Below are 16,411 nucleotides of genomic sequence, written 5' to 3'. Positions count from 1 at the left end.
GGGCGACCTTAGTAGGTCCCCTTAAGTGACAAAATGACAGCCTTTTTTCCCCCCAAGAATTTCAAAATAGTATATATACAGGCCCACCAGAGGCCACCAAGGACACCATTCAACTGGCTAGTTCAAATGTATCAAAAATGCCCAACGTTAGAATAAATGGGAGAGATTAATAATACACCGTCAAATCATTCTGATGCTTCTAGAGAATGGGCTCTCACTTGCTTGTGACCCACATTCTCCCTGAGCAAAAGAAAGAAAAAAAATCCATTCACACAGAAAGTACTTTTACTTTCTTGGCTCTGTTTCTCACATCTTGACAGAATGGGGACAGTCTAATTTGATATATGGCGATAAAAATGTGCTTTCTCAGCAGAGCATAACAAATTATATATTGAAAAATGGTTACACTTTATTTCACAATGCCCTAATTATGGCAAGATGATGACTTAATTATGGCCTCCCTTTGCTAGTATGTAGGTTGTTTAAATGTTTGACAAATAGCAAATTGAGAGACAAAAGTTAAGGGGAAAGCAACTTGCAAAGCATGAACATTAAAATAAGCTTTGTGATTTCTTGCCACCAAGCAGTGCTGAATCTGACATGCTACCTTACTATTGAACATATGGGAAAAATGTATTGCATGTGACTCAGCAACCCACTAAACTCCAAAGGTTTTTTATGTGTGAAACAGACATACAGCATAGATGAAAATGAAGTTCCAACAGCTTCAGTCTTAAGGGCCTTACATGCTGGGGGCGTTTTTTTCTTGGGATTAACTAGGACATCATTACTTTTTAAAAAAGCTTATTTTTGTCATGGGTACTTTCACAGAAAGAAAATATCACCTGGTGAAAAGGGAGATCATTTTCTTTTTTTTGAATGAGGTTGATTTTTCTGAGCTTTCGCACTGCAAAACAGAAGTCATGTCACCACTCATGACAATGGCCGACCTGCTGATTGTTTTTGTTTGTCATCACCCTGTTTTACACGCCAAAGGACACAAAATTATAAAGACAATGTGACAAAGGTGACTTGGGATGAGTAATCTTGTCAGACAGTCAGACTGCTATGTATGAGAAATTTACTGACGGGGATCTGAAGCTGTCCATCTGTCTCTGTTGTTGAGGATTTTTGTAGCTTTGGTGTTTTAACATATTAATCCAACATGCCGGACTGGACCAGGACAGGTACCTAAGATGAACCCGGTGACTGCGACCTCTCCACAAGTCGTTCTGCCAGTCCTGCTTGGTCTGTACATATAAACAGAGGGACGGGGTATGTTAAAGACGTGTGGATTTAGATACTTGCGATGTGCTGGCACTGGCTGAGGCTGACACACTCTGGTTCGGAGACCGGAAGACATCAAACACGTTACACTCGTTCACATCGAGGCCTTGCTGCCTTACATGTTTCTTCAGATTTGACGTGCAACCTCACTTGCAGCTAATGAACTTCCCACATGCATTGTCGTGTTTTTCTTTCACAAAGTGAAGCCACACTTTTGACCGTTTTCAGCGGTCAATCTTTAACACTGTGACTGCTGCTTTGACACGCTAGTCATGCACACTAGCTCTCCAGCTCGCTGTTGTTGTTGTTGATACGTGACGTAATAGGTCCTGACTCCTGACAGATGAAAAAGGTCCTGGAAAGGAGCCAGATGAGCCACGGCATGGCCGATATACTGTATGTAGCCTTTCTTTCCACTCATTAATTTTTATGTCCCGTTTAGGAACTGATAAGCAGAAACGATTTTATTTTATTTTTTTTTACTGGTACCCAGTACTTGGCATTAAGTACTAGGTTCTAATTTGAAACAGAGTTTCAGTTCCTACCCCTAGACATGAGGTAGTCAAATGATTGCTATCATTACCATATTTATGAGTGACCACGTTTTCATAAGATGGAGAATCTCATATCTCAAAAGAGTAACCTTGCAATAAGTACCAGTGTCTGTCCTATTTCTCATTTGAACAAAAGCTCGCCATGCTGTCTCTGGTCTGCAACAACATAATACCCTTTCATAGCTATCCACCCTCCTCGTGTTTGACTTTCCAGACACATCCAATAAGTTGCTTGGAAAATTAGAAGTCCTGTACTGGTGTGAGCACCAGCATGCTTGGTACAAACTGTGAAAAGTAGTTCTGCCCCAGTGAGCCTCTTTGTGTACCTTTGCGTGTAGGCTTTTGTTTGTTCTATGTGCTCCGTGTGTGTGTGTGTTTGTTTGTGTCTGCTATTAAGTGAGGCACAGCAGCAGCCCGAAGTCATGGTGCCCTCCCCGTCCTCCCTCCACACCACTCCAGCTCCTCTGACAGCAGAATCATTTTTCCTTTTCCTCCACGCACCTTTGATGATGGGTCACGTTAACTCCCCTGAATGTGCTGTTTATTCCACTTGAAGCCTCCCCAGTCCCACCTCCTGCTGCATTATAATTTAATTGCTGAGCATTCTCCCATTTCCCCCTCCTCATTTGCCTCATTCATTTCAAATGCATGACCTTTCCTGAGAACAATGATCAATCAATATGTGTTTTCCCTCATCAGGCCCTTTCAAATTAAAACCACTGAGTAAATTAAAAGCCTTTCCATGCTGAAGTTATGAAATGCAAGTGCTACAAGACAGGCTGGGGAAAAAGGCCAATCATCAGAGGCCTTTAAAGTCCGCTTTTTAGGCTGAGGATTCAAACAGGATACAAATAATTCATTAGCATTGATCGAACATTCTAGGTCATAGGTGACGTGCTGTATGTACCACAGGCCTTATAGTGCAGTACAGCATTTCAAAAGAAAGGACTGCAAAAAGTCGATCAGCATGTTGAAGTATCTATCATTCTCCCCAAACTTACATATACAGGCAAACACTGAGAGACATCTTCCAGCTGGGCTCAGAGAGGATCCTCTGAGGAGCTGCTGCATTATTGATTAGATCTGTTAAAAACACCTGCTTCTGCATCTGGGACCAGTTAAAGTTCCTACAAGGTATCGCTAAAGTCTTCTAACTGTTCAACCTCGCCTTCTGCAAACAGGTAGGGAATGTGTAGTCCATCACCACAACAATATGTGCAAACATGTGTCTTGGCAAATTATCCAGTTTCAGAATTTTGAAACTCCACTTTACTTTCTGACTGTAAGTCATGTTGTCCTATTAACAGCTCCTTTTGTGCTGCCCAGACAGAGACACTGATGGATTTACATGTGTAGGGTTCCATTTTGGTGAAGAAAACAGACATGGGGGTACGGGGGGGACGGGGGCAACAAAATGCAAACTGTTGAACCAAACTGAACTTTGCCTCAATGCAATGACCTCTCATCCTGCACGGAGCAGTATGTCAATAGCAGATCTCTCCTTGGATTAAAGACCCAATTCACCTCTAACTAAAACTTCAGGGAAAATACAATATATTGAGTAACTTTAGAATCGTTCGTGCATGTTGTGGAGACATATCCACTTTGATTTGTGTATGGCTCACCAGTGAAAGACAAAGCATTGGTGAACTGAGACAAGCTCTAGCAGAGGGAGAAGCAGGGCACAAAAGTCATTGTATCCTCTGAATTCTAAAGCAGTGGAGAATCCTAAGAGTATACAAAGCAACAAGGCTTGATTAAAAACACACCTCAGATGCTGTTGCATGTTTTGGTTTCATAAAGAATCTTGTGTCCTTTGTGAAGGTGAACTGTTAAATTTGATAAGTTATAATTTAATCAGTCTGTATTTCCATTGTATTATTTATCATATGTAACTGTGAATCCATATATCATACAATGGTCTTGATGTTGTTGGGATATGTATAGCACAAAGACATATTGTCCATCTGATAAGCTGTGACAAACTTCTGGGCTCATGTGTTTACCTCTGAGTTTATGCTGATGTTAAACTTTTAACTGTTGCTAATATCTGATGTATCTATATATCTGTGTTTCTATTGGTTGCTTCCATACTCTGGGTATGAGTAGCAGGCCAGTCTTTCAGGCCAGGTTTCTTTGTTCTAGGAAGACTATAAACAGTTAGGGTTTTCTCTTTTCTTAAATACATCCCCCTGACATCTCTGTAAAGGTATATTCTTCCATATATTATATAACATTTATTACATCTTTAACCCATCAATGCTTTGTGTGTTATATGCGCAATATACACAGTGCTAGAGTGCTAGAAGACAATTTCCCCAACACCTTCATTCTAAATTGCTTGTAATCTCTACCTGGGTTTTCTTTCCTTGCAAATGTCTACAATTCAGTGAGCAGCGGAGGAAAACCTCCTTTGATTCTGGTTAGGCCAGCATATTATAGGTGGGCAGTTTTCAAATTAAGTATTAAAGATTTGCAAATAACTACTGTGAAGGCAGATATTGAAAGCGTTACATTCCCAGTAACCTCATTGTGCAAAATGGCCATCAGTTTTTGTTACATTCAAGTTGAAAATGTGTTTAATAAGTTTAAAATGTAATTCTATCAGTACCCTTGTTTCATAGACTAAAAACTAGAATTTCTGCCTCCTAGTTGTATGCCTTCGACAAGCAGTCAAATTGCAGTTTACATCCATGTCTGTCCAGACTTGTGTAATATGTGTAGTGAAGACTTTGATGGAATAAAAGGTATTAAGTTTATTTACGAACGGACATGAGGTCAGTGACCTTTGTCAATGAAAATCTAATCAGTTCATCCTTCAGTCTAAGTGGATGTTTATTCCAAATTTGAAGAAATTTCCTCAAGACGTTCCTGAGATAACGTGTTCATGAGAGTAGGACAAACGGATGGACAGACAACCCGATACAACACATCCTCATACCTAAATGGTGCAGTAGTTGCATTGCCAGTGACTCCCAAAACCTGTTCCCAAAACAACATGACTGTTAAGCGTACCATTGAAAGGCGTACCAGGGCTTTCCACAGTGTGGTTAGGTTTAGGCACTAAAACTACTTGGTTAGGTTTAGGAAAACATCACGGTTAGGCTTAAAATGACCACGTTTTTATGTATCTTCAGTTACGAACATACCTACGTTGCTTTCATAACTTCACTTATGTAATGTACGTAACGTAACTTAACTACGTTACTTAGTAACTTAGTAACTCACCATTGACTTTAACATTGACTTGCCCTTTCAGACAAGAACAGCTGTCTCCTGGGTGATAGTCCTGTGTTTGTTTTGTACCAGCCACTCATTCACGACCTCCTCCCTCCTGTGGACTGTCACTCTTTATACTACTTCTCCTTACTTCCTCCTTTGCTGCTGTTATAATTACTACAGCCACTAGAGGTCTCCACCAAAACAACAAATGTAAACGTACGCAAACTCTAATTTTTTTCTGTGATGGAATGAGTCGAACACATACTACTTTGTCACAAAAAACATTAATGAAGACTGATTCAGTAATGAATGTATTATAGGTCCAGACCATGGACCATGCATTAATGATATGAGAGCTTAAACAAGCAAACTATTACTATGCATCACATTGAAAAGTTCTTTAGACAACAAAGCATCTCACTCAAATGAATTAAACCAGAGGATTAGGGTTAATCATCATGCTGATATATAGCAGTTACTTAGGAAACATTATTCCTCCCAACTCTGAGTCACAAAATAAGATGGTGTGAACTAACCCCTCACCTCCACCACAATGAAAACAGGTGTGAGTGCAAATGTCCACCTACTACATGTTATTAATTAATTAGTTTGAAGGGGAAATACTTGCATTGGTTTTGTGATTAATGACAGAGGACAGGAGAGCAGAAGCCATTCACTCGGAACAGTCTGCACCTGTCCTAGGCTTTCTGATGGCATTTACCTGCAAAATGCTCCATATTAGACATTCTAAGAACAAATTGGGGGCTTCTTGGTGCACTAATCTTTCCTTTAGCCCCCTGTGCCCCTCTGTTCTTCCTCTGCTTTTTTCCCTCTCCATCTCTGTCTCATTGAGGACTCGCTGCATTAAGGCCCTCTCCCTTTTACTAACCATCGCCCATACTTTTTCTGAATGCTTTGCACTTCTTTCTCACAGCCTTTTGCGCCTTGTGTGGGTGGTGGGGTGAAACATAAAGTTTGAGTGAGCCCTCCAGGTCCCCTGCAAAGCACACACACACACCTACATCAGTACGCTGTACTCACACAACCACATACTACTTTTGCCACCTCTAACAGCCAAACAACACCCCACACTCCCACGCTGTGATTTTAGAAGTGCATTTGGCCAATAAATTTGAAAAGAATGCTTGCTTGGAGACTTCCCAAAAGTACACAGGCCACAGAAGAGGTTATTGGGAAATGCTTTCCTCTAATGTTATAAGCTTTATTTTCACTAGCCAGCACTGTGTTTTGGCCTGGCTGGCTAACAATCAGCATCTCTAGACATATTCCCAAAGCCAGACCCTGTCTGATTTATAGTAATTGGCTTACAGTAACAAAGTGATCCCTCTACAGACATGACATCCCTCTGTATCTACTGATTGCTACTGTTTAACTGTGGAAAAATCAATTTTCAGTGTGACTGTCAAACTAAAATATGTTTCAAGGGTATTTTTACTTACACAAGGCAGGAGCTTGGTTTTCCCTACTCTTGGCCTCTAGGACATGCTACATACATATTAATGCCTTGGATGCTGTCTGCCACTGCTGTCTAAACTAAAGGCTGAAAAAAGCCTTCCCTCAGCACTTAAAATGGGTCACAAAGCGTATTGTATTTTTCCTTGTTTTGGAACATTTAATCCCTGGTGCTGAGGGATAGTAACACACTGTGATCCCATACAAAACTGCAAAACTAAAATAAAAAGATTCCACTCTGGTCCTCACCTTCTCTTGGAATTGAGGTGTCCATCAAATGTGTTGTACATTATGTATTTGTCCACTTGTGTGCATTTTTGGCAGTGGTGTTGAGATGAGAAGGACATTACTTTAAATGGGGAAGCTGATTCTGAATCACTGAGGGAATTCAAACCTGGTATTACCATCGGATCACAGATGGACAGCTATATGCTGTATCAGTTCACGCCTGGCATTAACATGCGTCTTGAGGTTACTTCCCCACTCTATATGCAAATAGACACGTACATCATTGGGACAAACGGACACAATATGTTATACTAAATATTTTCATGTATAAAGTTTGCCTAATTAACAAGAAGGGATAAATTGTTCAGAAGTTGTTGTAGAGAGCGTTTCACAAATCTTACTAATTTTCGCCTTACTCCACAACTTTTTCAAGGAGTCTGGCAACATTCTCCACGGGCATCAAAGAAGTTGCCTATATTGGTTTATTATATTTGTAAAACTGGACGTGTTTCCAGACAATAAAATGTTGTCTTCTTTCATAAATTTTGGTGTAAATTAGTTCACACCTGTATTTAGAGCCGTCCACTTATGATCGCATCACTCAGGATGCATGTTAATACCAGGTCTGAAAAGACTCATTGAATCTCTTAAAAAGTACAGTGAATTGCAAGTTGGTAAATTAATTTACTTTTGAAAGGTATACTTATTATTATAAGTCCTTTGTAAAACAGACTATGCTTTATTGAATGTCATATTGATGACATTTTGCTGTAGACAAATCATTAAAAACAATACATTTACAGAGCTTGTAGTAAGGTGCAGAATAAAAGTCTCTCTTTTCCTTAAAAAACATTATTATGATTGTGAATTAATCATTTTAAAATGTCTGTTGGGTCCAAAATGATTATTTTAGTTGTGTAAGAATCCTGACGGTTGGTTAAAGCTTCTAACAAAGCTTTTTTGGTTCAATAATGAATTTATTATAGATCTTCTGAAAATGTGACCAAATCTGCTGGATCAAAAATACACATACAGTAATCCTAATATTTGGTTAAATGTCTCTTGGCCATTTTCACCTCAAATAGGTGCTTTTGATAGCTGTCCACAAGCTTCTGTACAGAAGCCCTGAGGGGCAAGTGAGATTTTTTTTTTTTCTGGTGCTCCATTTTCTAAGTTCTCAAATTTTTTCAGTGAAAAACAACAGAGCGAAAAGAAAAAAAAAAATAATAATAATGAAATGAAAAATAGTTTTTTTCAGGAGGATTTTCTTTGTGTGTGTGTGTGTGTGTATGTGTGTGTGTGTGTGTGTGTGTGTGTGTGTGTGTGTGTGTGTGTGTGTGTGAAACCCACACAAAAAGACGAAATAAAGGCAATTTTTTCAAGGTGTTTATTTCTTTAATACTCATTTTGACCACAAGAGACTGAAGTGCACCACCACTCATGTCCAGAATAAGATGAAATAAGATAAGATGTTCCTCCAGGGGAGTTTTTAATTTCTCTCTGCACCCTAAACACAAGATGCATCTATTACAGTATATGTTAGCAGGTTATGTAACATGACTGTCATGTTTCTTTTGGCGAGGAATATGTCATAACTGTGCTAATCTGCTGTTCGCGTCATGGGTAGAATATTGTGTATGATCAGCCTTCTCATCAATGGGTGTGTACGTGGAACAGTGAAGTGAGTGAACAGGCCTTTGGAAATTCCATTCCAAAACCTCATTTCTGGCCTGATTGATCCATTCCTTTACCACTTTTCCTGAAGAATTTTGAGATAATCCTCCTTCTTCATTATTCCATTTACTTTCTTTAGAGCAGCAGATCCACTGGCAGCAAAACAGCCCCATAGCAAAATACTACCAGCACCATGCCTGACAGTAGGTTTGGTGTTCTTGGGGTTAAGGTCTCACCTTCTCTCCTCCAACATATTGCTGCTCATTGTGGCCAAACAACTCAGTTTTTGTTTCATCTGACCGCAGAGTTTCTTTGTCCATGTGATCAGCAAACTTCCTTTGCTGCGTCTGGAGCAAGGACTTCTTTCTTGCACGGCAGCCTCTCAGCTCATGTTGATGTAAAACACACCTGACTGTGGACACTGACATCTGTCTTCCAGCAGCTTCTAATTCATTGCAGACTTGCTTTTTGGTGGTTTTTGGTTGACTGTTGACCATCCTGACCAGTTTTCTGTCAGCAGCAGGTGATAGTTTGTGTTTTCTTCCTGATCATGGCAGTGACACAACTGTGCCATGCACTTTATACTTACAAACAGTTGTTTGTACAGTTGATCTCGGGACCTGTTACTGCTTTGAAATGACTTCAAGTGACTTTCCTGACTTGTTCAAATCAATAATGTGCTCTTTCAGATCAGTGCTGAGCTCTTTAGACTTTCCCATGTCTGAGTCTAATGGCTGTATCAAACAAGCCCTATTAAAATGGGCCCAGAAAAGTCACCTGCTGTTATCAATCAGAATCACTCAGAAGAAGTTAAAATTTGATTCACACAACTTTCTATAATCACCAAAATTGATCGCTAAAAGGGCTGTATGTATGTTGTTGATCCAGCAGAGTTGGTCACATTTTCAGAAGACCTATAATAAATTCATTATTGAACCAAACTTCATGATTGTTTTTGTGACAAAGTAGTTTGTGTTACACTCATTCCATCACAGAAACATGAGAGCTGTAGAAATCATTGGAACTGAAGACTGCCAGTATACATGTTCTTTACAAGTGTATGTTAACTTTTGACCACGATTGTACATACATACATACATAAATCAATAGCTAGATAGATAAAGTAGTAAATAGATAAATAGTGAAATAAATTAATAAATAATCATTTAATAATAGGAACATCAACAGCCCCATGAGCAAGCACACAGAAGGAATGTGGAAGAGGGAGACAACAAAAAAAAAAGGAGGTCAAGATCACCGCACCACACATCTGAGTCCTGGAAAATTGAAAAGTTATGGAAGAATTATCCTATCTTTATTCAAGAGCGTAGATTTTCAGTTTGAGGGCATGATTTCATTCCTTTTCAGTGACACAGCTCCTTCTCGGGCTCAGATTTATTCTCCTCATGCTCACATTTTGTGCTCGCACTGAGATGTTTGCTGCTTTCTTTCAAAATGTGTGCTTGAACTCAAAAATCACATGCTTGTGCTCACACATCTTCTTCTTGCACACAAAACTTTTGCTCGCATTCAAATATGTCCTGTGCGCGCTCAGATCTAAAGTCTGCGCCCTCAGGTCTGCACGCTCAAACCTAATGTGCACGCACTCAGAACAAGCACCTCCTCTCCGGTTGAGGAGTCTGCTCAGACTCAAGGCTGTCCCTCCCTGCGCTCAAAATATTGTGTTTCACCAGCCAATAGGGACACAGCTACAGTGTGGACCAATCAAATGACGGATGCCGCCTTTGGTGCGTTCCTTCGCACTTTTTTTGAGTGCTCCGTAGGGGCGGGCATATGGTCTGTTTGTAAAACTGCTTCTCTCAAAATACACCAATTTACCACATTAGCCAGCTATTTGAATCGTCACCTATTTAAGACACCAGCATATTTATGTATAATTAATCTTAAGTAATCCTAAAAAGAGTTATCGTGGTTTAGATTTTTTTCAATTTAATATTAGTTTGATTGGTCCACACTGTAGCTGTCTCCCTATTGGCTGGTGAACCCAGTGACTTTAGATCTGAGCACAGGACATATTTGAATGCGAGCGAAATTTTTGTGTGCAAGAAGAAGATGTGTGAGCACAAGCATTTGATTTTTGAGTTCAAGCACACATTTTGAAAGAAAGCAGCAAACATCTCAGTGCGAGCACAAAATGTGAGCATGAGGAGAATAAATCTGAGCCCGAGAAGGAGCTGTGTCACTGAAAAGGAATGAAATCATGCTCTCAAACTGAAAATCTACGCTCTTGAATAAAGATAAGATAATTCTTCCATAAAAAGTTCACTGATACTGCCCCATAAACCACTGGGTTTATGCCCCGCTGAACACCAGGAGCCCAGGTGGACACATATTCTATATACACACCAAAGGACCTTTTCCTCTGTCCACTTTTTTTTTCTCACCTGCACCTGTTGTAAATAGTAGTATACAGTTTGATGTCATCTGAATTTTCTTATATGTTATTTTTGCACTATTTAGGAATCCCTCACACTCTGAGAATGCAAGGCCTGTTTTGTAGCTCTCTGTTTTAAATGTGTGCAAAATATGTTTCGAGGAATTGTACAGCTAAAAAGAAAAAAAACAAAGGCTTTAGTTACACATGCTTTTTGTTGTAAATAATTGTATATAGCTAGATTTTATCATTCATCATTAATCATCATTACAAAATCATTATTTTTATAATCTCATTTTATGTTTTTTGTGTGTATTTTTAGGTCCATTATGCTGAGACAATATGTCAAAGTGAAAAAATAACTGTCAGGTCACGTAAGTTGTGATGTGCTGAAAAAAAGGTACCAAATATTGGTAAACATTTTTTAATGTGGTAAATGAAGGCAAAATTAAGTGCTTTCAAAAATTGCCAAAATAGCCCAAGACTCTTAAGGGTTAAAAATAGGCCACAAAAAAAAAAAAAATCTAACTATTTAGAACTAATTCATTGCAGTTAATCACACATACAAGTATTTGTTGAAAGCATTTAAATAAAGCATAAATGGACATTCTTAACTTAAAAAGAGGGGATATTTCAGGCCTGAAGTGCTCTGATGGCATGAAAATTCCTTGTCAACAGTTCTATCTGGGTGTTTTATGAAGCTCCACTCCAGTGTGATTTGGTATTTTTATGATCTTTCCTGACGATGTCTTATAATTTTTGACAGATAACTTAATTTTGAGCTGAAACTAACCCTGACACCAAAATGGAATGGACTACAGTAGAATCTGGGACTTTTATGTCCTCCATTAAGCTATTTATAAGAGTGGCATGGCTTCTTTAAGAATAGGGAAGTTTGTAGTGAGTGAGTGGAGACCAACAGTCGGTGACTGAGCTCAGAGCAGATGGAAAGTTTAGAAGTGAAGTTGTCTTGTGGCAGTAAATATACAGGACAGGTTACAGTTTGAACATTAATAAACTCTGCAGCTCTTTAATACACAAGAAGACCTCATGTTTGAGTGACAGCTATCACTATCACTGCAAATACCCATGTTATTTGTATCCATGCTAATATCCATGCTATTGCTCTCCATGCTAATGATGCTAATCATGTTGAAACAGCAGTCTGGTAGTTTTGGTACAACATGCAACAGTTAACCACTTCCTGTTCTCCATCTGAGAAAGAATGTTAACCATTAGACAAGAGGGAAAACTGGCTGGAGTGGGACTTTTCCATTCAGTAGGCCTATGCTTAGCAGCGTTGAGTCATCTGCCTCCATCATGTTTACAAAGCTAGTGTGGAACATGAAGTGAACGTGTTCAGTGATGTAAGGTCAAATAAATAATATCTTTATTTTAACCCATCCGTAAATCAAGTAAATCACAGCCTAATTTCCAAGTGTAGGCCAAAACTATATTCCCTATAACTTTAATCACCTAAACATTGTGATTAATATCAGATGGGCTGCTGGTGGGTGAAATAATCTCATTAATGAGGAAAACATTACATTACCTGCACTATATGAAACAATATAAGTGCATCTCTCCGTTAACAGAGCTGTGTGTAATTACAAATGCGGCACATCAATTTAACTTTGATTATTTAAATCTCTTTCTCTTTTTAGTTCTGTGTTATTATAGAAAAATATATAGATAATGGCAGTTTTGGCACACATTCATCAAAAGTCTCTACAGCTGTTAAAGATGACTGACAGCTGATCATCAAAAATGGACGTTACTTCATGTGTCGCTTCAGAGGAAAGGAAGTCTCATATTTCCTCGTTTCCTCTCTCCCATGGTTTCCTCGTGTCTCTCCACAAATCCTCGGTGGAAGGGACTAAGACGCAAGGAAAAGATGCCAGTGAGGGAAACTTGGATACAGTTAAGTGAAATGGGATGTACCCAGAGTGATAGAGGGTACATCCGGTTTCACCTTAATTGCATCCACTTTTCCCTCACTCGCGTCTTTTCCTTGCATCTTAGTGCCATTGAGTTAACAATGTGATTGTATTCCACTAGGTGGGTCCGGGGGAAGAAAATTTTGAACATTTGCAATCTAAATGAATTAATCTGATGCACTTTGAGAGTATCAATCACGTATCACATCAAGAAGTTTCAAGGTTTTTAATAATGAAATATGAGCAGTTCACCAAAAAAAATGAACATTTGATCATCAGTAACTATAAAATTGTAGTTGATTTGCAGCATCTTTAACAATGATTTGCTCCATAACTGAAAAACTAACATTCTTGCATTGACTCCAATTGTTAAAGAATTTGAATTTTGATCTCATGTTAAAGGGATAGTTCAACAAAATGTTGAACTATCCCTTTAACATGAGATCAAAATTCAAAATGCTGTCAAAAATTCTGTTTTTGAGATAGAAATCTGATATTTCCCAAACATTATCTACCATGACTCCCACATTTTGTCAAATTTACATTCATAGAAAAGGTGGCCTTTTTTAGCTTTTCAGCCAGCTGTCTCTTGAACTCGGGGGCAAGGCTGTGTATGTTAAAGTAACTAGCGTGGTTTTTGGAAACCGATAATTTAGCCAACGCATTTTTGTCTTCCGCTAACTTCTTGCACAGCTCCACAAGTGGCCAGGCCATTGTGAACGAGAGATCGTGTTCAGCTATAAACGCAGTCATATGAATTTTCTGTTCACACACACGGTCGGTCATAGATGTAGCTGTGGTACCTGTAGCCGTCGCTCCCGGTAAGGTCGATGTGTGGGAGAGAGCACGCACGGACGCTATGTGACGCTATGTGACCCAGGTCTGAAGCATGACGAGCTAATACTTTTTTCCCGCTGCTGCCATACACTAGTTTTCTGGAGCACGGTACACAAAAACCTCCAGGCCTCCTCTATCCAACCCCAGCGCCACTTATTTTTCACTCCCGCTTCCCATCTCGAGGTTTCTTCACCTGGTTTAATATACCTGGCATCCATGCTAGCAGTGTACAGTAAACCAGCTCCTCACCGCTCGCTAACGTTGTCCGAGGTGCCTGAAAACTTAAGGCCCGCCCTGCTCTGCCTCTGATTGGCTAGAACTCCTTGGTTACCTTGAGTACCATTGGTAGTTGGAACTATCACTTTAAACGACTGGTTAGTTTTTTTGTTTTTTTTTATCATGTTGCTGTGGCAACAAGATAAAAAAAAAAAAAAAAAAAACTTCACCAAAATATTCCTACGCCGGATTTCCGGCACCGTGCCGGAGGTCTTCAAGCCCTGAGGATAAATGCTTGTTGTTTTGTTTTTTATTGAAACAGCTGTGCCTAATACCTTATGCCTCTGCCCAGTTTGCTGTCAGATTATTAGCAAAATAAAGAGCTATATTACTATTATTAGGCTGCAGAGATTCCAATTGTGGGTCGTAAAGAAGGCTACAAAATTACGGTAGAGTCAATACATACAAGGGTACATGTGAAGTTGGCTACATGCCATCTGGATAACTCTAAAGTACTCAGAACAAGTTACTTTTTAATGGCAGTAATCTTGTAACGTAACATGTTACTTTGAAAGTAGCGTTACCAAACACTGGGCCTGAGGAGGGATGGTGCAGAGCACTGACCCAGAGGACTTCTTTGTCCTCAATGGAAGAAATTGAGGTCTTCGGTGAAATGCATTGCTTTATTTGGATTCTTAATTTGTGTATTGTGATGACAGTGTGTAATGACACTCATTATACCTCAAATGCACAGATGAAGTCCTGCAGAGGATTTTCCTCAAAAGCCTTAAAACTCTGTCACATAATCAACAAAATAATGCTACTTCAGTGATTAACAGAAAAGAGGGTCGACCTTTACAACACAGCACGGTATTAACATGGTAATACTCTCCTCCCCCTACTCATGCAGTAAAAGAGAAAAGACACTTTCTAGTATCCCTGCCCACTTTATGCAATCAGGACAGAGAACTCCATAAGGAGGCGGTCCTGACTGCTCGTGAACATGCAGAGAGCAGGATCCTCCTGTTTGCTGCTATGTCTGCAAACAGGATATGTGTGTTCATGTGGTGACATAGAGAGGAGGCAGGGAATTGCTAACTATAAAACGGACAGGAGGTAAGCTAAAATGAAGTCAATGCTTACAGCAGCATTAATGTAATAATAGTAATAATAAAAGCTTATCCTACAAAAATGAATTTCTGGGTTGTAAATTGTTTGGTGTCTCCAAAATTGCAGTGACTTCAGTGAATATTCCATGTTTTTTGCTTGTTTTATTTTTACATGTATAACAGCCTTGTAACTGTAGCAGACCACATGCTTGAGTTTTATGATTTCACATAGAAGCCTACTTCTTACTTGCTGAAAGAGTGGATTTGAGCAAGAGATCAAATGAGGCATTAACAGTATTTACAATTTAAAACATTTACAAAACAAAATACTGATTGGAGCCATGTGAAAGGTGTGACATTCTCACACTTCACTTGCAAACACCTTCCGTCCATCATTATGCCTCCTGCTGTTGTGAAGGCATTCTCATGGGTTTAGTACATCTTCACAGCGCCACTTACTTCCAACATCTATGACACTTTGCTCAGGTGTCATGAATTGTAGCAGTTTCCGAGTTCAGGCTCTTTGGTTAACACTATGATGGTGTGTGAATCATTTACTGTTTGCAATCCAAAGTTGGATCTTTATCATGTCAAATTGGGCTTGTGTTAGAGACCTAATTTTAACAATGCCAATACAGAAAGACAAGGCCAATGCAGTAGAGGACTTTGGCTGTGAATGCACAGTTTGGTGTTGTAGTTTTATTTATTTATTTATATGTATACCTTTTTATTTATATGTATACTTTCTACTGTGTGTGTAACAGTGCTGTGAGTGACATGGAGCTTCAATTTCCTTGAGGGAACCTCCCAAAAGGATTAATAAAGTTGTCTGAGTCTGAGTCTTTTACAAATTGAATTTTGCCATCACCATCAGATTAACAAGTTAATTCCTTGCATGTGAATGTACAGCCTAATCGCCAGAATAAATGTTAGTTATGTACGTTTCTGAAAAACCACGGATATGTTGAAACTTTACATTTTCTTTATGTTACAACTCCACCACTGTCTCCTCCATCTCCTGATATGAACGTCATGTCATAAACATGTAATGTGAACGTGATATGATATGAAGGGTAGAAATGTCAATATGGTATGAGCCTATGAGACGTACAAATGTAAATGCATCAGTGGCTTATATAAATGTTAACTGCCAACATGCAATTGTGGTGACTGGGCTGGAATGTACCATGTACCAGCTTTGATTAGGCTGATGCTGATTACTTGCTTAAATGACAAGACCTTACTGCTCTGGCTGGTGTCTTAGTTTGAATTTGTGGCTACATTTTGTAATGGTACAGTTCTGTTGCTGTTTTTCTCCATTTTGACAAATCATCTCTGTACCACAATGCATTGCTGTAAAAGTAAAAAAGGACATGAAAAAAAACAACTATAAAAAATGCAGCTTCTCTTGCTTCTCATATAAAACTGGGTCAAACTAATTGGTGCCTGATTGCCACCCAATAAAGAATTCACTGGCAC

At 39.2% G+C, this 16,411-nt stretch overlaps 1 protein-coding gene across 3 annotated transcripts in view; it reads right to left on the bottom strand.

Moving 5' to 3' along the window:
- The window catches only part of opcml (opioid binding protein/cell adhesion molecule-like), a 221,121-nt gene that overhangs the window by 45,007 nt on the left and 159,703 nt on the right, over nucleotides 1–16,411 (bottom strand). Inside the window, exon 4 of one of the 3 annotated variants that reach the window (XM_073479626.1) lies at nucleotides 1,192–1,209. The exons of the other annotated variants lie outside the window; for them this stretch is intronic. Coding sequence (XP_073335727.1) covers nucleotides 1,192–1,209 — 18 coding nt within the window. The remainder of the gene's footprint in view (nucleotides 1–1,191; nucleotides 1,210–16,411) is intronic. 3 annotated transcript variants of the gene reach the window in all.

This window comes from Pagrus major, chromosome 13, assembly GCF_040436345.1.
Source record: "Pagrus major chromosome 13, Pma_NU_1.0".
NCBI lineage: Eukaryota > Metazoa > Chordata > Actinopteri > Spariformes > Sparidae > Pagrus > Pagrus major.
This window is presented reverse-complemented; position numbering and strand designations above follow the sequence as displayed.